Source organism: Lottia gigantea (assembly GCF_000327385.1).
Source record: "Lottia gigantea unplaced genomic scaffold LOTGIsca_196, whole genome shotgun sequence".
Taxonomy (NCBI): Eukaryota; Metazoa; Mollusca; class Gastropoda; family Lottiidae; genus Lottia; species Lottia gigantea.
In genome coordinates, this window is record NW_008708384.1 from 205,540 (window position 1) to 232,518 (window position 26,979).

The window sequence follows — 26,979 nt, forward strand, 5'->3', positions numbered from 1 at the left end:
CTGAACAAGTCACCTCCATAGAAATGTTCATGTTCCCATTCTTATTTGTAGAACGCAATTCTGATTTCCAGAAGCTGTCAATGCTGATTTTTTGCTTCACCACATTAACTTCGAAACTATATTTCATAAACCTTCCGCCTTCGAAACTCGCAATAATTTCATAAGTACCAGAATCTTCAACTGTCACATTATACGAAGTTAACACAACACTAACTTGACCTTTAAAATATCTGGTAATAAGGAACTCAAATCCCGGAAAATCATAAGATAATCTGGTTTTCAAATTTTTACGTATTGAAATATCCGTGGGTGCCCCGTAAATCTCGATAATGAAATGCATGCGGTAAGTTAGCTTGAAGAGCACCCTGTTTGTGAGCCTGACCCACAATGGCACTGTTCAAAAAATATGTAGAATCTTCTTGTCCCTTTGGAAAAACTGTGTATCGCTTGCGGATATTTAGATATATATGATCGGCAATTTTTATCTGCTGACCAAAGTTGATAATACCATCTATTGGTTCGTCAGGATTTAGATCATATCGTGCTACTGCTTGGTATTTCCCATCTTCTAGTGTGTAATTATCAGAACCAGAATACTTAAAATGGGACTTATCATGTGTTCCTGGCTCAAAAAATTTATACGATAGTATATCAGAAGAGTTCACGTCTTTAGTCGAACCCAGGTTGATTGTGGTTCTAAGATTAATATGACTGTCCTGGGGATCTATTATCACTTGATTATCATCTTCGTAATGAACTTGAAACTCTTGGAAATGATAGGTCAAAAGAGTATCGTTATCAAGACTCGCTATACTGTCTATACGCACTGATAACAAATCTGAATGACTCAAATGAATTGATAGTTCCAAAAAATCTGAGACTGACTTCATATCGACAGTTAAAATCAGAAGGAAGTCGGCATCATTTTTCTCTGCCACAAAACACAAACCTTTACCACACATACCTGGTAATAATTTAATATAAGCTGAATAAACTTTAACAAACATTTGAAAAAGAGGAAATTCAGCATCAGTCCTAGTTTTCAAACTTAAAATCATTGTATTATTTTTTGTGTCTTTAAAAATCTTGACTGTTGTTTTACCAATACTAATGTTTCTATAACTATTTGGTTGTTTTCTGTCGACTTCTTCCACTGCCTCACTCACTGGCTTTGTTGATTGATCTGAAGATATTTTGGGTTTTGTCCAAGTTGACATTCGATTCCAAGCGTTCATTGTATCTAGAATTCTATACTCTTTTTCCAGATTCGGCGATTCTTCATAATTATCCACATTTATCTCACTATTTGGTATCACTCCAGTTTCTTGTTGCAGTAACTTCTCAAATTGACCCAGAGCGTCTTGAGCTTGTTGAAACTTCTCCTTCACCGTCTTGAAAGAATCCAGTAAATTTTGATCAACAGCAAAAGCTGCTTGGATACAAAATATTAAAATCCAAAACATGATGGAATTCCTTTCATCCAGTCACTTCACCGTCTATCCTACAGGATGGACGTCCTACCACTCTGTATCTTATTGAGCAAATCGAAACGAGTAAATGACGATTGTAGTAGCATTGAGTAAATTTATAGTGTCATGTAATGTCGAATAAAAGTATAATTTTAATGTAAAAGTTGAAGGTTAGAAAATAATTATTATAATGACATATAATTGAAATCATTTCACATAGAAACAAAGATGACATTCAAGAGCCTAACATATCAAATACGATAGGCATCGTAACATACGCCCACTGGCAGCTTTGTTTAAATCATAAACAATATATTATACTGAATAGATAAAGAAACGTCGGAAAGAAGAGAAAGTAGTGAACTGTTTATTTAAATATCAATAATGCAAAAGTTAATATTGTCAAAAGACAACATGTCATTGCAATTTGATACAGATGGTCTGAGGACGAAAATCAGTACCTCGTGTGTCCACCTTGTGCATTAATAACGGCCCGGCATATTCTGTAGATGGAATGGAATCTGCACCAAGGCCCAGGCTGCACCGAATGTTGCTGTATATCTTGTTTAGAAGTCATTTTATGCTATCCCACAAGTCTTTTATCGTCTTGGTGGTTATGGCAATGGATGGACGGGCGTTCTCGTGCTGGAAGGTGGGGTTTCGGAGTCTTGCAAATTGGGCTACAAAGTTGTGTCGGAGAACCTGATCGATGTCACGGGCGTCTCTCTGCAATCTGCAGTACCGATTCTCATCTAAGAACACATAGGCCCACCTCTGCCGATGCCCTCAATATTGTCAAGACGTTGCTGACGTTAATGAGGAGTGAGCTCTGTATAGACGGCGACCAGACAGGTTTTTGGGAAGGGAGCTGATTTCGAACTGGGTCAGCACTGATGGGTCGCTCATAGTGGTCAATGACCACGAGCTGTTTGGTTTTCTGTACAGAAACCTGGCACATTATGTTGCACGTAGGCTACATTTCGATTTTCCTGCGAATCACTTGCGACTTCTCTCACGGCATCTCACAGTTTCCAAGGTTTACAACTGTTACACAGAACTCAACCGATATTATCATAAACTGACCTTTTTTTAAGTCTTAAAATCATGCACGATTACGTCATAATAATCCAAAAATCTAAAAAATATTCAACCTTATATCCGTCCACCAAAGTTACAAATGTTATATGTAATTATACACTTTATAAACTAAGACACCCCTAATTTTATACAGTTATAACGCCTAACAACAATTGTTATCTACAATAATTATGTTACAATAGCGAGACATTTGATAATAATTACAGGAAAACGGTTGGTATTTAATTACAATTTTGTTCATCTCTTCAGAACAAATTTTCATAGCAATGTTCAGTGGAAATAAATTAATCAAAACTTAGTAATTTTACGTCTGACTTTGTATCATTGATATCGGTTGGTTTGAATATCAACCACCAAACGGAAGTCAGCGTCCAAAATGACACTGCTTTTATAAAGGAACATATTTTTTTTATATAGAACGAAATGATATAATTTTTGTTTTTAAACGTACTGTAATTCACATTCGACATATATTTTTTAACTTTTGAATCTTCGTTTTTGAAAACCTTTAGATTTCAGGTTTTTCACCCACTATTCTTCGAAATTCCAGAGTGTCTGTTCGTTTCAGGAAAATCTAGGATTAAAATATGAAATTACCAATATTATTTACTTCCGGTTAGATTGAGTGGTTTGGATTTCAAACCAACCAAATATCTGCCATAGAAGGAAGTCAAAAAAAGTAAGCAAGATTTTTCCTTTGAATTCCTTCCTTAAAATTCCTTTGTAGTTTCTTAAATTTATTAACTAGCTTCCATTCTGTCAGTGATGCTATTTGGAGATGTTGACATGGAAAAGACTGATCTGTGGTCTTGTAATTCCACTATAATACTATTATACTATAAGCGTTTTATGACGTCAATATCGCAAAGGACCTTTTATGATATATGCAGCTTTTGTGATAGTGACGTCATACAAAGCTTAAATTTAGTGGAACCACAGACGTCAGATCAACAGTTGGAATGGTGCAAATGGATGCTATTAGTGCCCTCGATACACATAAAGAATTTAGAAAAATTCTTTACAATCACTTTAACGTACTTTCTTATTACTATTTGGTGGGAAAATTTAAATAGGTATACACCATCGAGTCCAAACCACACCCCCATTCCTTGATAAACAATGTCAAAACTCGTATTAAGGATACAATGCTGATACACATATAAAGTTTAGAAAACAATTTTGAAATTTTGGGCAACCGCCGGGTCAAGCAGTTTGCATTAATCAAGAACAAAACTATTAGCTATAATTATAGTGAATGAATTTTTATAGCAATTTATAATGAAATAAACAAATGAAATACATAGCGATCTGAAGATTAATATATTTCAAAATCAGATTCATAAATATTAATCATTTTATACCGTTCTTGTTTCTTACTTATAGCTTTACATCCAATTTCATAAAAATAGATTGATTCTGGTAATTTGTGGACAATCATTTTCCTGGTCACAGAGTCTTCAGTAACTTCAGACGGCTTGATTTCAAAAGTTCCGTTGTTTTCTAATTTGATCTCCCTGAAAGTATAATCCGGGGAGTTCTCATCGACAATAGGATGCATAAAGTATACAGTGGGCAACGGTTTTCCCGAAGCTGAACAAGTCACCTCCATAGAAATGTTCATGTTCCCATTCTTATTTGTAGAACGCAATTCTGATTTCCAGAAGCTGTCAATGCTGATTTTTTGCTTCACCACATTAACTTCGAAACTATATTTCATAAACCTTCCGCCTTCGAAACTCGCAATAATTTCATAAGTACCAGAATCTTCAACTGTCACATTATACGAAGTTAACACAACACTAACTTGACCTTTAAAATATCTGGTAATAAGGAACTCAAATCCCGGAAAATCATAAGATAATCTGGTTTTCAAATTTTTACGTATTGAAATATCCGTGGGTGCCCCGTAAATCTCGAAATGAAATGCATGCGGTAAGTTAGCTTGAAGAGCACCCTGTTTGTGAGCCTGACCCACAATGGCATTGTTCAAAAAATATGTAGAATCTTCTTGTCCCTTTGGAAAAACTGTGTATCGCTTGCGGATATTTAGATATATGTGATCGGCAATTTTTATCTGCTGACCAAAGTTGATAATACCATCCATTGGTTCGTCAGGATTTAGATCATATCGTGCTACTGCTTGGTATTTCCCATCTTCTAGTGTGTAATTGTCAGAACCAGAATACTTAAAATGGGACTTATCATGTGTTCCTGGCTCAAAAAATTTATACGATAGTATATCAGAAGAGTTCACGTCTTTAGTCGAACCCAGGTTGATTGTGGTTCTAAGATTAATATGACTGTACTGGGGATCTATTATCACTTGATTATCATCTTCGTAATGAACTTGAAACTCTTGGAAATGATGGGTCAAAAGAGTATCGTTATCAAGACTCGCTATACTGTCTACACGCACTGATAACAAATCTGAATGACTCAAATGAATTGATAGTTCCAAAAAATCTGAGACTGACTTCATATCGACAGTTAAAATCAGAAGGAAGACGGCATCATTTTTCTCTGCCACAAAACACAATCCTTTACCACACATACCTGGTAATAATTTAATATAAGCTGAATAAACTTTAACAAACATTTGAAAAAGAGGAAATTCAGCATCAGTCCTAGTTTTCAAACTTAAAACCATTGTATTATTTTTTGTGTCTTTAAAAATCTTGACTGTTGTTTTACCAATATTAATATTTCTATAACTATTTGGTTGTTTTCTGTCAACTTCTTCCACTGCCTCACTCGCTGCTTTGGTTGACTGATCTGAAGATCTCTCAGGTTTTGTCCACGCTGACATTCGATTCCAAGCGTTCATTGTATCTAGAATTCTATACTCTTTTTCAAGATTCGGCGATTCTTCATAATTATCCACATTTATCTCACTATTTGGTATCACTCCGGTTTCTTGTTGCAGTAACTTCTCAAATTGATCCAGGGCGTCTTGAGCTTGTTGAAACTTCTCCTTCACCGTCTTGAAAGAATCCAGTAAATTTTGATCAACAGCAAAAGCTGCTTGGATACAAAATATTAAAATCCAAAACATGATGGAATTCCTTTCATCCAGTCACTTCACCGTCTATCCTACAGGATGTACATCCTACCACTCTGTATATTATTGAGCAAATCGAAACGAGTAAATGACGATTGTAGTAGCATTGAGTAAATTTATAGTGTCATATAATGTCGAATAAAAGTATAATTTTAATGTAAAAGTTGAAGGTTAGAAAATAATTATTATAATGACATATAATTGATATCATTTCACATGAGCCTAACATATCAAATACGATAGGCATCGTAACATGCACCCACTGGCAGCTTTGTTTAAATCATAAACATAGACTATATGTTATACTGAATAGATAAAGAAACCAGGTTCTGGGAGGCCAGTCGATTTCGAACAGTGTCAGCACTGATGGGTAGCTGATAATGGCTAATGATCTGACCAGCTGTCTGTGCCACTGTGGTGAATCTTGTCTTAGTGTTGTAACTCGGAGACGACCATTGGGTGGGCAGCCATTAGTGCTGTTGCTGGTGTTGTAATGATTCCTTACGAGTTCTTACAGTTAAAAGCTTTGACAATCGCTTTGGTATGTTGTCCGGCAAGTAAATCGTCCGATGGTTTGTTCTGTTCACGTACTATGACGGCCTGAGGGCAACTGAATTCTCTGTATAGGTGTCAGTGGTTTTTTTAAACAGAACCTGACGTTGCAAGTAAATTTCGATTTTCCTTTGAACCACTTGTTACTGCTACCACGGGCATCTCACATTTCCCAAGGTTCACATCTGTTACACCGAACGTAACGTAATTATCTGAGTCTAAAATCATATTTACAATCTGTGCAGTAATCTGCTCAGTATATTACAAAATATATTCAACCTTATATCCCAACACCAAAGATACAAATGTTATATGTAATTATACAGTTAATACACTAAGACACCCCTAATTTTATACAGTTATAACGCCTACAATTATTGTCATCTACCATAATTATGCTACAATAGCGAGACATTTGATAATAATTGCAGGAAAAAGGTTGGTATTTAGATTTAATTACAATTATAAATTTAATGACTAATTTAATGACTAATGTTCAGTGGAAACATCAAATTATTAAACGTACTAATTCCGTATATGACTGTTGAAGGTAAATATCGGCCTTTCTTACCAGATTTTGAAGAGAACTAGTCATAGTTTTTAAATGTCATCTTTGTTTCTATGTGAAATGATATCAATTATATGTCATTATAATAATTATTTTCTAACCTTCAACTTTTACATTAAAATTATACTTTTATTCGACATTACATGACACTATAAATTTACTCAATGCTACTACAATCGTCATTTACTCGTTTCGATTTGCTCAATAATATACAGAGTGGTAGGACGTACATCCTGTAGGATAGACGGTGAAGTGACTGTATGAAAGGAATTCCATCATGTTTTGGATTTTAATATTTTGTATCCAAGCAGCTTTTGCTGTTGATCAAAATTTACTGGATTCTTTCAAGACGGTGAAGGAGAAGTTTCAACAAGCTCAAGACGCTCTGGGTCAATTTGAGAAGTTACTGCAACAAGAAACTGGAGTGATACCAAATAGTGAGATAAATGTGGATATTTATGAAGAATCGCCGAATCTGGAAAAAGAGTATAGAATTCTAGATTCAATGAACGCTTGGAATCGAATGTCAACTTGGACAAGACCCAAAATATCTTCAGATCAATCAACAAAGCCAGTGAGTGAGGCAGTGGAAGAAGTCGACAGAAAACAACCAAATAGTTATAGAAACATTAGTATTGGTAAAACAACAGTCAAGATTTTTAAAGACACAAAAAATAATACAATGATTTTAAGTTTGAAAACTAGGACTGATGCTGAATTTCCTCTTTTTCAAATGTTTGTTAAAGTTTATTCAGCTTATATTAAATTATTACCAGGTATGTGTGGTAAAGGTTTGTGTTTTGTGGCGGAGAAAAAGGGTGCTGACTGCCTTCTGATTTTTACTGCTGATATGACGCCACATCAATATTTTCAACTATCAATTCTTTTGAGTCATTCAGATATGTTATCAGTGCGTATAGACAGTATAGCGAGTCTTGATAACGATACTCTTTTGACCTATCATTTCCAAGAGTTTCAAGTTCATTACGAAGATGATAATCAAGTGATAATAGATCCCCAGGACAGTCATATTAATCTTAGAACCACAATAAACCTGAGTTCGACTAAAGACGCGAACTCTTCCAATAATACTGATATACAACCGAATAAATTTTTTGAGCCAGGAACACATGATAAGTCCATGTATGGGTATTCTGGTTCTGATAATTACACACTAGGAGATGGGAAATACCAAGCAATAGCACGATATGATCTAAATCCTGACAAACCAATGGATGGTATTATCAACTTTGGTCAGGAGATCAGGATTGACGATTACATATCTCTAGAAATCCACAAGCAATATACAGTTTTTCCAAAGGGACAAGAAGATTCTACATATTTTTTGAACAGTGCCATTGTGGGTCAGGCTCACAAACAGGGCAATCTTCAAGCTAACTTACCACATGCATTTTTTATCGGTATTTACGGGGCACCAACGGATATTTCAATACGTAAAAATTTGAAAACCAGATTATCTTATGATTTTCCGGGATTTGAGTTCCTTATTACCAGATATTTTAAAGGTCAAGTTAGTGTTGTGTTAACTTCGTATAATGTGACAGTTGAAGATTCTGGTACTTATGAAATTATTGCGAGTTTCGAAGGCGGAAGGTTTATGAAATATAGTTTCGAAGTTAATGTGGTGAATAAAATGATTAGAATCGACAGATTCTGGAAATCGGATTTCATTGTGACAAAAAATGATGGGAAGGATAAAATATCTGTGGAGGTAACTTGTACAGTTACGGGAGATCCTTTGCCAACAGTATACTTTACTAGCCCTATGACCCATGACAACTCATCGACTTCTGCTCTCCAGGAGATCAAATTAGAAAACAACGAAACTTTTGAAATCAAGCCGCCTGAAGTTACTGGAGACTCTATAACCAGAAAATTGTTTGTCCACAAATTACCCGAATCATCCAGTTATCCTTATGAAATCAAATGTAAAGCTACTACTGACGAGCAAGAAGAGTTTGAAATTGTTTATGTTTATGATTCGGATTTTGAGATATATTAATTTAAACATCAGTTGCTCTCATGTATTCTAAAACCTCTCTGTCAGTCAATTTGATATATGTTAATGGAACATACGATTTTAAGATTTTTAGTCTGTGGTTAATGCTATTACCATTTATATATTTGTTTATGAATTTTAATTTTTTATTTTAGTAGGAGTGGGGGGGCGGGGGGTTAGGGGGGGGGGGGGGGGGGGGGGTTATTGGTCTGCATTGACTTCGTTCAACCAATGCCTATGGTTGTTGAGTAACTGACAAACATAAAAAGTGATATTGAATACGGCATTGCATATCTCTTCCTGCTGTGGAAATCATGTTCATTATAGTCCTAAGCTTTGTCCTAACTTTATGTGACTGCTGTTTAATCCAGCGGTCTCGACCCGCCCTGGATGTTGTCAAGGACTTAGCCTGTAGCACTCGCAGTGGCGTTTCTTTCTAGGAAACAGTAATTGAAGGGGGACGAGCAGGGGCCACACAATTTTTCAGGCGGGCCACTGGCTATGCTTTCACTATGTAGACTGATAAAAACAAGTGGGAGGGGGAAAGCCGGGCCAGCATCTTTTCTGGGGGACCGTGAAGCCCCCCCCCCCCCCCCCCGTAGAAACGTCACAGAGCAATGGCTCCATTTTCAATGCAAGCCCCACCCCGGCCAGTATTACTTAAACCTGGTTGAAGAAACCAAAAGTATGTATTATCTCCACCTTTAAGGGATTGAACCCTCCCTTTTAGCGAGCCACGGCGGCTCCTGGATGAAAACAGGGGAAAGCACATTTAAGTTGTATTCAAAGGTGGGCTTATGGATACGGCCAATGTAATGTTGTGGGGGAAATGTTTTTTCAAAACACTACCATAACCAAAGCGATTTCGATTTCCATTTTTGAGGAAATATTCACCTGTGTAGCACACACAAATGGTCTCGGTTAATTGTATCTAAATAGTCGTCTTTTCTACACAGCATCAAAAACAAAGTGAACTCGATCTTTGCTGGGAATGGGAATGACTCTGGGACCTCCACGTTAGAGAGCTAGCTTTATATTCGATGGCTGTTACAGGCTCTGAGCGTGTCAAAAAAATCATTCGACAATTGAAAATCGTCAACAGGTAGTAAAAGATAAAGCACTCTCGAAGAGGAAACATACTTTAATCTGTAGATCATAATAAATAGAAGATTCGATGTGGTTGTCTCCCATTTAACACCAAAAGAGTATGAAGAGCATCTGTAATTGGCATCGAAGCTTTAAAGGGACAGGTTGATTTTAGTCTTGAATATATGTAAATAGTTTTCAGAAGTACAAGAAATGTACGAAAATCGCATAATTCCTTTCAAAATCAGCTAGGAATTTTACTCACAATTTCTATATAAGTCTTTTCTACATATCACAGAGTATCTTAAATTGACGAGACGTCATTTTAACATTCAAACGCAGATAATTTTGGAACACATGGATTTGAAGGCTCAAATTTCGATGGCGAGCTGTGAACACTATAACTGGTGTGCTCAGCTAAAATAAAAATCCAGTTTCTGAGGACTTAACTATGGTTGGTCAAAAAGAAAATGGCCTACCTGTCCCTTGAAGGTACTTTTTTTAACGCAACATGAAACGTCTCTTTGACTGTAAAACTGAACTATTAAACGTAGCAAAGAAGACCCTCTTGAATGAGGTGAACAATTACCAATAATAAACAATATTTAACAGTAGTATCATATATAGGTTTGCTACAGATGTAACTTTGTAACGTTTATTGGCCATAGATATACATAGAAACATAAATATACACCCTGTTATATTCCTTTAATATATGCTGCCGAAGTGTATATTCATGTGATACCCCACGTGATATTCTTAACTTAACTTGTTTAATTTCACGCTACCAATTATCTGGACGAAATTCACCTCTGGAGGTAGAAAACTTCTAGTTATAACCGAATCAGTTTATTGCCAGTCTGAAAGTAACTAGAAGTTATTCGGATAGAACTGGATAGAACCAAATTCTTTTTGCAGTGCGATAGGGGTATACGTTAAAGGGAGAAAGAACCGATTTGCAGTAGGATAGCAATTGCCAAATCGACTAAAAAAGCGATTGAACAGATCTTCTTATGGGCAGAGGCGACGTGTTCTGGAAGATGCTGCAAATCGGTACTCTTTGAGATCAATCTGGCTCAATTTAACCGAAAAACATCCAGCAACTTCTATACTAAAACTGTTTTGTTATAATATTTCTTAATCATATTGCTAATGATAAATTCAAATTCCAATTGTAGCATTGCGATTAAAAAACAGATGTCAATAAACTGAACTGTTGCTTGGTCACACTAGTTGCGAAGAACTCTTGCCATTAGCGATATTAATAACAAAAAGTTGAAAATTAATAAATTATTTTAATTCCAATAATCCAAACTGTTTTAAATCTCCTTTGGGAGAAAATATTATATAGGTTTTTAATATAATTGCCGACAACATAACGCAAATTTTATCACCATACATCAATTCAAATAATGAAATCGTATCAATTGATACACAAGCTAGGAGTTCCCAGTCACACTGGTTTGTTTTGATTTTTGCAAGACTTATTCTCGCAATCTTAATTCTGCTTTAAGACGCGAATAGATAAGGAAAGGGATCCGGTGCGGTGTATCAGATGCGGAAATTCCGATACACTAGAAATAGTAGAAGTGAATCATGTCCCCACCGTTCATATCACAAATACGGGTTTTGACATGGTTTTATTTATGACGAATGGGGGTGTGGTTTGGACACGATGTTAACACATGTCCGGACCCATACGTCGTGTGTTCACTTTTTCATTTTCTACTGTATTGATATAATCCCACATCCGACACGTAGTAAACCACACCCGACACCGAGTACATCCAAGACAACGTATCTCATTTTTTCACACCTTAAGGTCCAGACTCCTTTTGTCCGCTACGCGCAGGTGTAAACGCATCCGTTAGCGTATGCGCAATCTGTCGTGGGCGACATACCAACTACATGTAGTACTATGCAATTTACCATGCGAAAAGACATAATCCAGCCAATGGCTGTCATTCTTGCTATTAAATGATCCGTACAGCTTCCTTGAGCGCAAAAAAAATCGCCCAATTTTCAGTCAGTCCGTGGTATGCGGAGACTTTTGCGTATACGAAATCCTGATTGCGGATAATTGTTGATAAAGATTTTTTTTTACTAAAAATAGAAGGAGCAATATTTTCACATTTAAGGATACGTACTACGCTTGCGCAACTAGGCCTTAGGGCAAAAGGAATCTGGGCCTTAATTTACAGACGATACAAAGATGGGCAAAACAATGTAAAATGTCCTTGAATCAAACGATGGCAATGATGATGGAATATTTTTGTTGGTTTCCATGAACTACACAGCTGTAATAGCACTATTTATTACAGTCGACGACGGAGCGCCTGTAGAATAGTAATAAGTTCCGTACGATTTTCCGTCACATAAGTTAGTTTTGGATTGTGTTTTGCTTGAAGAACAACCAAGAAACGACCAGAGGCCTGAAATATAAAAGATCGACATGATAGGCAGGTAAGTAAGTTAGCGTCCTTTCCTAGCATAAGCTGATATAGCAGACTAGGTAGCTTTTGATGTTCGTGGTAGTTGGATCGGGGATAATGAGATGATTTTGGACTGTTGGTCTGGTAGCTGAGAATTCGTAAGATCTAGTCGCGTCGATTTACATGGCGGTAACCACTGGTTGTGTTGCTTAAGAAACATCACCCAGGAATTGTCGGAATTGAGAATTCAAATGCGGAAGAGTTATAGACTCCAGGCTTCCATGGTTGGTTGGTCTTCCAACAAATATTTTGAAATCTTACATTGATTTGGTGCATTTTGACACAAATTTGGGCAAGAAGGTATACAAATAAATGAACTAGGGGTAAAAACTATATTTCGGAAGGTACAAATATCCCCACCCGTCTATCCCCACTGGCACCGTCATTGAATTGAATTGAGTTACTCTTCAGCACCTATTTGGACAGGCAATGCAGTGTCAGGGAGGTAACTTTTACCAGGACAGTGGTAGCAATAACCTACTTTTTTTTATTTCCAACTGTCGAGGGATCTTTAACATGCACAGCCTGTAGGACACGGGTCCTATAGGTTTAACGCTTTCTCCATGTCAGCCCGTCTGACCTGCATCACAGACAAGGGAAAACCAAGTTGAAAGATCCAAAGGTATTACCTCGACCTATGCCGAGATTGAATCCTAGACCGAGCCACTCCATCGCTTTTTGGATTTTGGAAACAACAAAAGTTGATGCGTGAAATATGTTCATTCTAGTTAAACAATACGTCAGAGGTAATATATTCATGGTTTCATTACTTCTCCCACGAGATGTAACAACAGTATCTTAATACGAGTCTTTATTATTGACGTAATGCTACAGTTTACCAAATTATCTTGACAACTTATTCCCGGTACGAACATTTACTACCAGATATTTAACTTAAAATATAGATTCCTTAAAGTCATTCTTCCAATGGGATTTGAGCATCTTCGATTGCGTGACTTCCTCATCTGAAACAATGTTAACTTACTACCGGCTTTTTAGATTTAAATTCAGAAAACTGATTGTTCTTTCCAGAATATTTTTATATTTACATTTGTTTCAAAATAGCCGAATACAACGTCTGGTCGTTTATAGAATATCTGAGATTACAAGACTGCAATTGACTCTGATTGACGAGTTAACCCCCGGATAATTACATATGTTTCATCAAACCTATAGTATTACTAAAGTGGTACATATAATGTGACAATTTTGACATATTGCCTTTGTCAAGGGCAACAACTCAGTAATCCAATGGCTACAAATCATAAAAAAAGTTATTACACGAGACGCTAATACCCAGCGCATTTTATTCCTTTGTTGTATAATGTTACAAAGGTTACAAGGTGTCGGTTATAGCAAAAAACTTGGCTTTTAGGTTATATTCTAGAAAACCTCTTATGCAGTCCTAGAGGATCGACCATGCGACTACCAGAATCTGGAAGCAAGTGTGTTTTCAACGACTGCATCTTGAATACGATCATGGGCATCAATAACTGCATCTTGAATACTATCATGGGCATCAATGACTGTATCTTGAATACGATCATGGGCATCAACGACTGAGAAATAGAGGATCTGAAACGAGTGCTTATGTAATATGAAATTGATTTGCCAGGTTTAATATTACCCCAGCCTTGGCGAAGGAAATCTTAAATCCGGCAATCCGTAAATTTCATATTACATAAGCACGACTGAAAGATTCTATTTGTCATGCAAATAGACTATCAATAAATGCTCTTTTCCTTAAATTAAACTTTTTCTATAAAGGCCTTAATTTTGAGGTCAACCTTTTTACACCTTTCTACTAAAAAGACCATGTGATTACTAAATTGAAAATCAAAATTATGTTATTTGGAACAATTTCATGCCATTTACCTTCAATTCTAACTGAGTCGTCATCTTCAAAGAATGCCACGTTGTCTTATTTACATGGTGCATGAATACTTGACCTTATTTTCATAGTTATTAACCTGTGCTACGATTTCGTACATTTTTATGAACCTGTCTTATGTACCTGGGAACAAAAGTGTTGTGTGATACATAGAAGTTTGCCATTAGTCGCTCATCTTCCATTTTCCAGCATAATTGTGTCTATTCGTCGAACTGAATAGTCGGAATATGTAACAATCCAGTTCATTGCAGTGGCTTGTAACGGACATTTTCCCAGATCAATCCTTACTCAAGTTGTGATGAAGTTTCGGTTGACAACAAAAGTACCGTACCTCTTTTAAAGTTCTCATTAAAGCCAGCATAAAGAATAGGATTAACAGCACTGTTGGAATAAGCTAGGTATCTTGCACAGAAATCCAGTTTAAAGTACCAGTCATCTAACTGAAATAAAAAAGTTTTGATGGATGATGTTTACCACTGAGTTAGACATGATTAGCAGCAAATGATGGGATAAAAAAGAAATTGCCGTAAAACATCAACGTTACGTTGCACAACAGAACAATCATTATAGACATCGTGTTATATTTACGCTAACCCAAATAATTGGTTAAAGAAGGAATTCACACGGTAGAACCAGGATAAAATAGAGCTATTTTCAGGGGTAGACCCGATGAGGAGAAAGATGGCAGCCTTCTTAAAGGGCCAAGTGCAGTGGATTTAACTAACCGCAAACGTGAGTGACAAAAGCATAGACTTTCTCGATACCACAGTCTTTAAGGGAGATTCCATAGCAGAAACAAATAAACTGGATATTAAAGTGTATTTCAAAGAAACTGATACTCATCAACTCTTGCACAAGAGCTCCTTTCACCCAAAACATACCTTTTCTGGTATAATTAAGTCACAAGTTTTACGATTTCATCGAATTTGTACAAGATCTTCTGATTTCAACCAAGCCTGTACGATTGTTTTCTCAAAACTGAAAGAGCGTTGGTACTCTAAACGATTTTTACGAAACATAAAAAATTCCACCTTAGCACAGATAGCAGCTAAAAACAGACTTTATGCCGAAGTACCCCCAGGTTTAAGAAGTGCTCCATGTTTGTCCAGTAGATGCAAAACATGTCCCTTTATATCAGAAACTCATTATTTTGTAAGCAACTCTACGAATAAAAGGTACCCGATCCAGGAACATCTAACATGTGAACATTTGAATATAATATATTTAATTTCATGCAAGAAATGCCCCAAACAATATGTAGGAGAAACTAAGAATAATTTACGAACTCGCTTTAATGCTCATAGGTCAGACATCAAATTAAAGAAAGACAAGCCTGTTTCTAATCATTTCAACCTCGACGACCATTCAATAGACGATCTCGCCCTAATCCCAATTGCGCGTATAGAAATTGACTTGCCCGAAGATGAAACTACCAAATTCCGTCAATCTAGGGAAGCCCATTGGATTGAGACATTGAATACAGCAAGACCTATAGGACTAAATATTCATCATAATGTAGGCATAGCACCCTTTGTTGTCCCGTTTAATACAACCAGCAATCGAGCAAGTAAGATAGTTCATGCCCACTATAAGAGCCTTCAAGAGAAATTCCCCCATGTCTATAAGCAGAAAATGATAGTTGCATATTCAAAAAATAAGAACTTAAATGATAATATTGTTCATAGTAAACTAAAAACAATCAGCACATAACAGATACTATACTTTTCGCCCATCGGGCGAGTTATTTTTTCTAATTTCAGATCAGAATAAGAACAGAAGAAAACCCAATATCAAGACCCTTAATCCTAATAAAGTGTCTGCTCCACCCTAGGCCTGCACATTTGGGAGAATCAAACCCTCCCTTCCCCGAAACCAAATAATTGGTTAAAGAAGGAATTCACACGATAGAACCAGGATAAAATAGAGCTATTTTCAGGGGTAGACCCGATGAAGAGAAAGATGGCAGCCTTCTTAAAGGGCCAAGTGCAGTGGATTCATTCGGCGAGAGTGTTGAGTAAGGGCCACAGAATTATCATGAGGGCCACCAGGCAATTTTCCCCTATATTCAATTGAAGAGGGGGACCAAAGCCGGGCCAGCCTTAATTCTTAAATCTCTGAAGAAACGCCACTGGCAATGTGCCATTTTTGGGTTTGAATTCAGTCTTGAATATAATATGTAAATAGTCTTCGGAACTACTAGAAATGAATGAAAAATAGCAAAATTCTTTCAAAAATACCCCAAACTAGAAATTTCTTTTCCTATTTCTATAGATGTCTTTTCTATATATGGCAGTGTCTCAGGAAGAGACGACGCGTCTTTTTAATTTTCAAATGCGGATCATTCTAGACACACATGGATTTGAAGGCTCAAATTTCGAGCTTTGAACACTATTACTGATTGGCTTAGCAAAAGAAATACCGTTTCTGAGCTAAATATGTCCCTTTAAAGAGAGGAATCGAGAAGTAGTTATGGCATCATAATATAATTGTCTTAGGGGATTCAAATTACAGAAATTAATCACATGGCGGAAGGCAACTTCTCAATTACCTACGGAACGACATTCCAACTCAGAAGTGTTGCCACTGTGGCATACTAGCAAATACCCTTGATAATAACTGGACACTAGCGGGGTTAGACAGAGAGTTTTCAATTAATTCTATGATTTCAATTAATGCTTTATATAGTAAATGAAGTAGTTCTTCGAGTCATGCTCCACTCAAAGTAAATTATGTTCTGAAAAAAGTAACTTTGGTTGTTCATTATCGACAACCGATGTTCTTTGTCAGTATGTTCTATATCATGTAGGAAATAAAGTATTGAGCTACTTTGTGTTCACTATGTTCTATTTAATATAGAAATTAAGATTATTCTTACCGATGTTCTCTGTGTTCTATGTTCCGTGTATAGTAAGCATATCTGAGTAGGTAACCAACAAATAGCAAATACTATAACAATAGATATCAACATTATCAAAACCTGAAATACACATTTTAATCTTGTTAATTTCAATAAATATTTTAACCTTGTTAATATCAATATGATCAAAATCTGAAATAAATATATCAACCTTGTTAATATCAACATTATCAAAACCTGAAATAAATATTTCAACCTTGTTAATATCAATATGATCAAAACCTGAAATAATTATTTCAACCTTGTTAATATCAACATTATCAAAACCTGAAATAAATATTTAACATTGTGAATATCAACATTATCAAAACCTGAAATAAATATTTCAACGTTGTTAATATCAATATGATCAAAACCTGAAATAAATATTTCAACCTTGTTAATATCAACATTATCAAAACCTGAAATAAATATTTCAACCTTGTTAATATCAATATGATCAAAACCTGAAATAAATATTTCAACCTTGCTAATATCAACATCATCAAAACCTGAAATAAATATTTAACATTGTGAATATCAACATTATCAAAACCTGAAATAAATATTTAACATTGTGAATATCAACATTATCAAAACCTGAAATAAATATTTCAACCTTGTTAATATCAATATGATCAAAACCTGAAATAAATATTTCAACCTTGTTAATATCAACATTATCAAAACTTGAAATAAATATTTAACATTGTAAATATCAACATTACCAAAACCTGAAATAAATATTTAACATTGTTAATATCAACATTATCAAAACCTGAAATAAATATTTCAACCTTGTTAATATTAATATGATCAAACCTGAAATAAATATTTCAACCTTGTTAATATCAATATGATCAAAACCTGAAATAAATATTTCAACCTTGCTAATATCAACATCATCAAAACCTGAAATAAATATTTAACATTGTGAATATCAACATTATCAAAACCTGAAATAAATATTTAACATTGTGAATATCAACATTATCAAAACCTGAAATAAATATTTAATCTAGTTAACTTTAGTGCAAGAAAACTTTGGGGCGAAATACAAAATTCTCAATTTCATCAGAACTAATCAATTGACTTGATAATTTGATAAAGTTTATAATTTAAATGGACGGGAGGCCACCTTAAAGAGTTGATTTGAAGAAAGTACTACTGAAAATAGATATATTCATATACAGAACTCAAAAAGAAATTTCGACTGAACGCGAAAAAAGAGATTTCGATCAGATCATTAAGGGATAACAGTGAGTTACTCAAACAAAACAGTGGTGACTGGTTGCTGCACAAATTTGAACCAAATGATGCACATAAGACTTTAAAGGAGTCTAAAAATGAAAACCTTTAAATTCTCCCCTAACATTAAATTTACTTACAGGGGGGTCTCAAAATGCGGAAACCTTATTATGTTGAAATAAAGTTCCCGCGGAGAGGCCCCAACACGTTATTGGCGCCCACTCATCTGACTGAGCCACTAACTTGATTTAAAAGTGGGTTATTACAGACTATTACGTGCATATAGTCTTTCATTTCTTTCTGAAAAGCTAGTATAGGTCTTAATTAGATTTACTCCTATAGACTCCGAAACAAACCTTTCGTCTAGCTCTCTGTTGGTTGCGGTTTCCACCAGGTACGTGTTCGCCTGGCGTCGTCTGGGTTTTTAAGGTCCAAATTATCACCGAATAGGCAACAATCATAATCAACATTGGTATAAAATACAACACGACCGTCACTGACGTGTAGTAGGCCTTTCTGAGTGGCATAGTTGTAACTGTTGCGTTATTGTCGTAGTAGACGTAGACAGGCCATTCGTCGTCGCACCACTGTTCGGTATGGTCTGCCCATTCTCTCTCTTTAAGTCGACGGTACATCAATATTGGACTACCAACAATGCTGGATATTAACCATATGATTAACAACGAAGTCTTGGCTTTTCTTTCTGACATGTGGGCCTTCATAGCGAACACAATTCCGAAGAATCGATCGTAGGCGATTAGTGTGAGTGACAATACACTTGCTACTAAAGACACAACTGAAATAGACAAAAAATATTGCATGGATGTAGCACATTTCATTGTGATTTGAAGAATACAAATAAAAAGATGCACGTGTTTTTAGCTGTGTGCTGTCTTCTGAAACAGCGAGAAACTCTGAGTAACATGATTCAAGTTCTGTTTTAATATTTCTAATTGTTTAGTTTCATGGAATCGTCGAAGTGTACAGGGATTCTGTTGTATAGTAATGACACCAGGTTCTGTTTTAATATTTATTTAGCGCTTTACTAATGGTGTATGGAGCACGATTATAACAGTGAGAATATTTTGTAATTGTATACCAGTAAAATAATACAATATTTCGTTTGTAGTACCATAAACCGAATCATTTAGAATACACACATAGAAAATGAAATAAGAATGTAGTAGTAGTATTAATGGTGACGATATACGTAAAGAATGGTTCTAATTAACTCATGCTATGTACCAGGTTCCTTAAGCACCGTTACCATATATTGATTACAGAATATAAACAATATGCTACCGAGACCTTAAGATACATGTTTAAGTCCACAAATTGTACTGTTCTCTTTACCCACAGTTAAATTCGCTATTTTCCTTGGTTTTGGGTTTTAAAAACTCCATCCATTAATAGTAAAATACTAAAACTAATTACGTCGAACGTATATGGCCTAATTTTTGAAGAAACTATGAAATTAATTTGAAACTGATAATATTAAGGTCAATTCCTGTTTCCATATTTAAGAATCAAATTAGAACACTGTCAATTGAGTTTTAAGTATCTGTTTCATTTTAGATATAATTATCACCATTTCATTCACCAAATATTATTATAATATTATGTGGATGGACTCGAGTTCCGGACTAAATACTGGATCTATATATGATAACTATACTCATCAATTATATATTCACTAAGAATTAAGAAAGGGAAATAGTACATGAAATTTTAATGAAACATAATATAAGAATAATTGCTATACCACTGTGCACGGGAAATAACTAACAATAAGATTAGGACTGACTTGATTGGAACGTCATTGAAATGCTGAAAAAGTGACTAAATTTCTTTTTCAAAAATCTGTGATTTATAGTGTTTAACAGTTTAATTGAAATTAGTTCCGTTTTTTTATTAGCTTATATTTTTACGTAGCCACTTCAGTTAGGGTCTAACGATAACCCTCTTGGACGTTCGTCAAATTAACTTTTTGACCTAACCTGATAAACACCGCGTCAGAAAATGCCAGTGCTTGAGAAGGTAGAAATTTGATTGGTTAAAGCAGACGTCATAGAGTTAGGTCAAAAGGTTAATTTGACGAACGGTTAAGAGGGCTGTCGTTAGACTGAAGTGGCTACATCAAAAATAAAAGCTAATAAAAACAACGGAACGAAAGTTTAGTCTAATTTTAATGTAGTTTTTTTTTGCATCATACCGTTTCAAGACAAAATGTTATAAGCGATCTAGTGACGTCATGATCTTGCAATGTTTTCTGAAATTACACCAACGTGTCATCGTGAACTGAAATGATTCGCCTTGAAATTACGAGTCTCTCGTATAAACATACATTGGTCTGAAAGGTTCTCGAGAATACGAACACTTTCCGTTCATTAAGTTATTCTAGTAACGTTTTACAGTGTATATAAAAATCTTTAACATAATAGTGGTCGACAACTGAACACCAGGCAATTAAGCAGATGGAGTAAAAACTTCTGATAAGAATTCAATCTGCAGAATAATTGGCAATCTGGTCTTACTTGATTCGATGTTTTCGTTTTTGCCTGACTCTATTGTAAGAATTAGTGAAAATTCAATTCAACAAGCTGCCAATTTTCTCTACTGTTTCACTACTCAATGTGTATTTTTTGTGATTCGATCTATTTGTCTTAATACCCAAGGCTTTACGATACGTTGATTTGTTGAAAATTGTTAACAGTTAAGACAAGCTGGAAGGAGAAGTCAAAACACCATATAATGAAGTTGTCTGTACAATAGATGAAAATAATTTCTGAGCTCGGACAAAGTTTTGAAAATTATTTTGCATACGTTACATATCAGTGCAAATGGATACCTGCATGTTTTTGCTTATATTTCTTGTGATATCCAGGGCCCATTGGTATTAGATGGACGTCACTTAGAACAGACATTTCTCTACTCTGGTGATTTCGTTTGCCTAGAATTTGTTCTAATATGGGTTAGTATACGTCTGCAATTTAATCCCCATGGAATTATTTATCTAAATTTAATAATGAAAATTGTGTTGATAGACAAAACAAAATTAAAGGGACAGGTAGGCCATTTTTTTCACCAATCATACTTAAGTCTCAATTTTTTAGCTAAGCTAATCAGTTATAGTGTTCAAAGATCACCGTCGAAATTTTAGCCTTCAAATTCATGTGTGTCTAGTATTATCCATGTTGGAATTTTAAAATGATGACTAGTCACTTAAAGATACTCTGTGATATATAGAATAAAAAATATAGGAAAAGTGGGTAAAATCAACCTTCAAAATGGCGCATCTGTCTCTTTGAAATCAACAACATAATAAAAAGGTTACAATTTCGTATATAAATATTTAGAAACAAATGACAAAATAAAAGGGTTTTTCATGGTTATTTTTTTTTTCATTTCAATCTTCTACGTAATGAATATAAATATTGAAATTGGTGTAGGCAATTACTATGAACATCGTGTATTAAGCAGTAGGGAATAACCAAACTTCATTGTGTCTATCTTGTATCCATGGTGCGTCATAACCAGCAGTAACATAATAAGATTTGTCAAATGCCAGGCCATCTATATTAAGAGACTGTTCTAAAGCCATTTCTTGGGTTCTCCATTGTTGTTTTGTTCTGAGGTTACCAGGAAAAGATCTGAAATACGGAATACATTAAGTTACTTTATAAGCCATAAAGAATCACTAAGATCTGATATTGGTGACTCGACGTCTTTACTTCTTCCATGCACCTTACAGACGAGAATGTGCCCCCGTATCGATACCATCTCTTGAATGTTCCTTTCAAAAGACTATTCAAGCAAAGAAAGTTGTCTTTGAATCTCCAACACATTGAAAATTAAACTCAAAATTGTCCAATTTTATCCATGAAATCTTCCAGTCAGTAAAATACCATGTTCAAACGTAAGCACAACAATCTCAATGAGAATTTCTAAAGTAAGAAAATCGGGGGTCCGGGGTGGAGGGTTGCTGTACTTCTTAGTACCCTATACGTTACTCACCTGACGTAAGCAGTGAAAGCTGGAAGTGAGTTAATTCTTACTGCTGAATCAGTAGGTTGTGGTGGATTAGTAATAGAATTAGATATATAAAACATCATGGTGTTCCTGTTAGAAGTTTTACTGTGTTTGCCTAACACTGGTACAGTCATGTTTATCTTCTGATCTGTTAGCAGAAAAAAATACTTTAAAATATGTTGGGATGAAAATCCGTACAAGCAAGACAATTCCGTTAACCAAAATTTCATGAACAGTATGGTAATAATGAGAGTAAAAGTTATATAGGAGTAGACTCCTCTAGTGAGAAGTACCATCAGGTGTTGAGAAAAGAGTAAACATGGTCTGCTGATTCAATTTTCATTTGGGTCCACATTGCTCTCTGTGACGTCACAAATTCTAAACGAGCACGATATGTTTGTGTTCAGTACAGTATCTAAAGCGGAAAATCTTAGACATTTTTCAATCCTGAACGGATGAATCCGATACATCAACTAGATCAAATAGATCAAATACCTGAACACAACTTTGATACTGTATAAGTAGATCATGGATATATTTTGGCGGGGTTACTTCATGTTTGTTACCCTACGTTATTTACAGATATATAGCGGGAAAAACTTACTGTTCGCATTCTGTCCGTTGATATATTTGAAAAGTTTCCAAAACATTGTTCTTCTGGCTGTATTGTAAGGCATGTTGCTGATTTCTGTTTCTACCCAATTAGATGCTTCATATCGTCTGACTTCATATTGATTCTATAAATAAAACCTCTATCATTATAGATGCTTTCTAACAGCAGGGGCGAACTAAACAGCTCTATTCCCTTGGTTTTTTAACTTCGTCTTATACTTGATTGCTGTATTATACTCTTACGTACAATCCGACCAAATCACTGCATTTAAAAACTTTCTTGATAAAGAAAGATGGCTTTTGCAGTCAAGGTATAAAACAAAGTTTGTAATAGCTTGACATTGTGACGATGACTATACCTTCATTTTTTTACATCGGATATATCCTATAATGTATTTAAATGAATTCAAGGATTTGTTGACAAAGGAAATAGTTTAAAAACGTTCATCGGAAGATAGAAATTAATCATCTCACTATGACTAAGAATATTCCAAAGAAAAAGGATACAAGCCAAGTCTCTTCGAAAATTTGATCAAACAATAATATAGCCTCAACAATGCTGAATGCAATTATCAGAGATAATAATGAGATATCAAAAAATCAACTTACCGCAAAAGTTGTAGTAAATGACGGACACTCGTTGTCTTTACAAAACGATGCTTTACCACTTGCATCAAAGGAATAGGCTTCGCTGTATGAATTTAACAGCTGAAGAGACACAATTAATGATAGTATCTGCAACATCATTTCCGTCCAATATGTAAAACTGTGTGTCGTATGTCTCAAATACTGAGGAGTGCAACCGTTGATCACTTAAGTCAAATTTGACAACCGTGATTTATTCGGGTGTCTATATAGGTTTTCTAATGATCTTATATAAGTAAATGACCTTATATAAGTAATACATCCTGATTAAGTTCAAATTTAACTGATGATATGATGTTCACAATCATCATTTATGATTGTATATATGACTTCAAATTATTATGTTGTTACGTCACAACAGGATTTCTTCATGTATGATTGGTAAAAGAAAAATACGGCAGTCTTCACTTTGTCCTTAAAATGTTTTGGCTTTTATTAAAGGAATACTACCTCTTAGAATATCATGAAATTTAAATTTTCAAATTCATCAGTGGACTTATCTGGTGGCATAGCTAAAGAATAGAATCCCCTTTATCACTTAGTATATCACTGTATAATCTGATAAATGCATAAAATCAAGTAATTATTGAAAAAATGCTTCAATTTCAATAATTACTTGTAGTTTTATAATTACTTCCTTTTCTAGATTGAACAGATGCCCGAGAGAGTTTGTTGTAGGCTATAATTATGACACCGTGTAAGTTTACTGATGAATATAATGCACTCTCTTGTTCATGTTTGAAAATTTGAATTTTATGTTCATTCTAAGGGGTTGTATCCCTTTAAAAGTATCATCCAGAAAACTTGGGGTCAAAATGTGTTCTTATATTTAGTATGTAACACTTAAACGGTCATCATAAATATGCACTAATTGCTTGACATATAATTACGTCAGATCACGGAGTCAACCACATAAAAATATAAATATAGGTCTGTATTTTAAACGAAAAGTTTAAAAATTTAATATTGGTGAATAACTTTGGTCCCATATCGTTCAAGTAAAATTAAATTACCTACGTTATTTCAGTGCATTTCAATGAATATAAATGTGAAATATTGATAAAATGACAAAACCCATTATAACGCTATTGACAATCATCAAAGTGGCGTCTATAAAGAAAAATTCAGTTTAAATAGTGCCAACGATTTCTTAGCAATATAACATAAATCATTCAGTCTGGCTTAATGAATTTCTTAAATGATTGAATGCCTAATAAAAAGGGATAGCTGGTGTTAAATTAATATGTACTTGCTTAGAGAGTTACACAAGGGAAAGCAATTTCAAACAAAAACATTTTTAAGGCAATTACATTAAAGGACAAGTTACGCCTGTACAGAATTTTTTTTAAGGGAAATATATTAATGTATTCATATATTACTCCATATTACATAGAAAATTGATTTTACCAACAGTTCAAACTTTTCCTTTAAAAGTCGACGGTCGTAATAATCAAATTTTTTTTTAATATCACAGAACTACCTGTTCTCATAAAGATGTAACTATTATTGGTCATTTTGTTATTTTTCGTTAACTTTGTTCTGGGTGAGCTTTGATATCCTGGACGAACCGGTGAAGGTTTGATCAGTTTAAGGAATAAGATTTAATTGGGTCTTATGATTGCCGACCTCTCAACTTGAAGTATCGTGATCATAACTTATCCCTTTTTCTTACGACAATCGAGGCCCCGTGGCCGTGTTCTGCAGGTTTTGTACCTAAACGATTTATCAACCGATTGAATCTTAAAAGAGTAGGCTAATGCCGCAAAACTTCCCGTATTACACACCGCAAGGCATTTGTCCATATGATGTAGAAAAGTAGTATACGTAAGACTCGATTCATTTTTACGTACCAAGTTGGTTAATCTACCAACAAGGCAATCCACTGGTAACACTCTATCAGCAGGAAATTCCAAGTATTCCGTTGACAGGTGATAATATTCAGGACTGTATTAGTAATAGTTCAATAACTCGTAAATCCAAATCGATGAGTCCTGCACGATATGCCCTTTAAAATCTGATCAAAAACAGTAGGCTACATGTATATCAATCTGTTAATTTGACAAAACCAAATGAAGCTGAATGTCATATCATCTGTTTTTCTTACATCAATGTTTCAAACACATGACAATAACTCATTAATTATCAGATTTCGCAAGAATTTGCCAAGTTGCACAGTTGAAATTTACAAGCCTTGATAGATTTATCACTCAATTTGTAAAAATTAACTCTTAACTAGGAAATCTAGATATTTCCGATTCAATTTTTCAACATTATTTCTTTAATGTAGTTCATACATATAACATGATGTTGCTCATAATATAACTGAAAGTAACGAATACCTCATTCAAAATAAGGTAAATGATAATGATGTAATTTGGTCACAATAATATATTCAAAAGGCACATGGATCACAGTTATTTGGTCACAAGGTAAATTGGTCAACGTAATTTGAACCAATGTAAATTTAGTCAAGCTATTTAGTTACAATGTAAATCGGTCACAATAATTGGTCACAAGATAAATAGGTCACATTTTTGTGGTCTCAAGGTAAATTGGTCGAAGTGGTATAGTGCCAATTTGGTCATGACGTAAATTAATCTCATTAAATTGGTCTCACAGTAAATTGATCACATGTTAATTTGATCAACGTAATATGAACCCTATGTAAATTTGACCAAGCTATTTAGCGATTGTCATGGTAAATTGGTCACAAGTTACATTGGAACACTCAGTTGGTCATAAGGTTAACAGGTCACAGTAATAGGGTCACAAGTTAAATCGGTCATAATAATTTGGTCACGCCATTAATTGGTCACGAAGTTGTAACACATTAACCGACTTAACGGCTGAGGTTATAAACTCGAAGCCTTTTTAATTTGCGATGCTGTTTTGGGTATTTTTTTCTTTTCTTTTTTGGCTTTATCTATAGTGTAGAATGGAAGGTTATAATTGGTAACGTGATATACACAGTGATGAATCAGTAAAGTTGTTATTATGTATATAGGTCAACGATTTGTAAAAGTCGTACTATCCCCATGGCGTTTGGTAAGTAATTTCAGTAATTTCCTTTTTTTAAATAAGTAATTAAAGATTAGTTTTCTCGGCAGATATTTGTCTTGATTTTGAAAAAAAGAAACAACATAAAACATGAGAGATAAAAGTCTACAATACTAGTAGCATGATAGTCGTAGATAAGTACATTATAATAGCTTATCGTTTAATCGTTTCATACAAGGGAAGATCAAGATACCAAAATATCAATAAGAACGATTAAACAATAATAGGGGGGGGGGGGGGTTGCGTGAGGATGCATGC

The 26,979-nt window shown here is 34.8% G+C and overlaps 5 protein-coding genes across 5 annotated transcripts; 1 reads left to right on the forward strand and 4 right to left on the reverse strand.

Annotated features, from left to right (window-relative positions):
- Window positions 1-287: 287 nt before the first annotated feature.
- On the reverse strand, window positions 288-1,463 carry LOTGIDRAFT_174444 (hypothetical protein; the record flags this gene model as incomplete). Its single annotated transcript, XM_009053028.1, has 1 exon — window positions 288-1,463. The coding sequence occupies one exon, from the start codon at window positions 1,461-1,463 to the stop codon at window positions 288-290; it is 1,176 nt and encodes a 391-aa protein (XP_009051276.1).
- A 2,419-nt stretch (window positions 1,464-3,882) lies between these two features.
- On the reverse strand, window positions 3,883-5,619 carry LOTGIDRAFT_174445 (hypothetical protein; the record flags this gene model as incomplete). Its single annotated transcript, XM_009053029.1, has 1 exon — window positions 3,883-5,619. The coding sequence occupies one exon, from the start codon at window positions 5,617-5,619 to the stop codon at window positions 3,883-3,885; it is 1,737 nt and encodes a 578-aa protein (XP_009051277.1).
- Window positions 5,620-7,022: 1,403 nt separating this feature from the next.
- LOTGIDRAFT_174446 (hypothetical protein) lies at window positions 7,023-8,768 on the forward strand (the record flags this gene model as incomplete). Its single annotated transcript, XM_009053030.1, has 1 exon — window positions 7,023-8,768. One exon carries the CDS (start codon window positions 7,023-7,025, stop codon window positions 8,766-8,768), a length of 1,746 nt encoding a protein of 581 aa, XP_009051278.1.
- Window positions 8,769-13,768: 5,000 nt separating this feature from the next.
- LOTGIDRAFT_174447 (hypothetical protein) lies at window positions 13,769-19,217 on the reverse strand (the record flags this gene model as incomplete). Its single annotated transcript, XM_009053031.1, has 6 exons — window positions 13,769-13,902; window positions 14,566-14,674; window positions 17,110-17,211; window positions 17,598-17,642; window positions 17,953-18,042; window positions 18,735-19,217. The coding sequence occupies 6 exons, from the start codon at window positions 19,215-19,217 to the stop codon at window positions 13,769-13,771; spliced, it is 963 nt and encodes a 320-aa protein (XP_009051279.1).
- Window positions 19,218-21,850: 2,633 nt separating this feature from the next.
- LOTGIDRAFT_143271 (hypothetical protein) lies at window positions 21,851-23,144 on the reverse strand (the record flags this gene model as incomplete). Its single annotated transcript, XM_009053032.1, has 3 exons — window positions 21,851-22,028; window positions 22,393-22,555; window positions 23,012-23,144. Coding segments are annotated over 3 exons (474 nt in total), but the record flags the coding sequence as incomplete, so codon positions are not given.
- Between the last annotated feature and the right edge of the window lie 3,835 nt (window positions 23,145-26,979).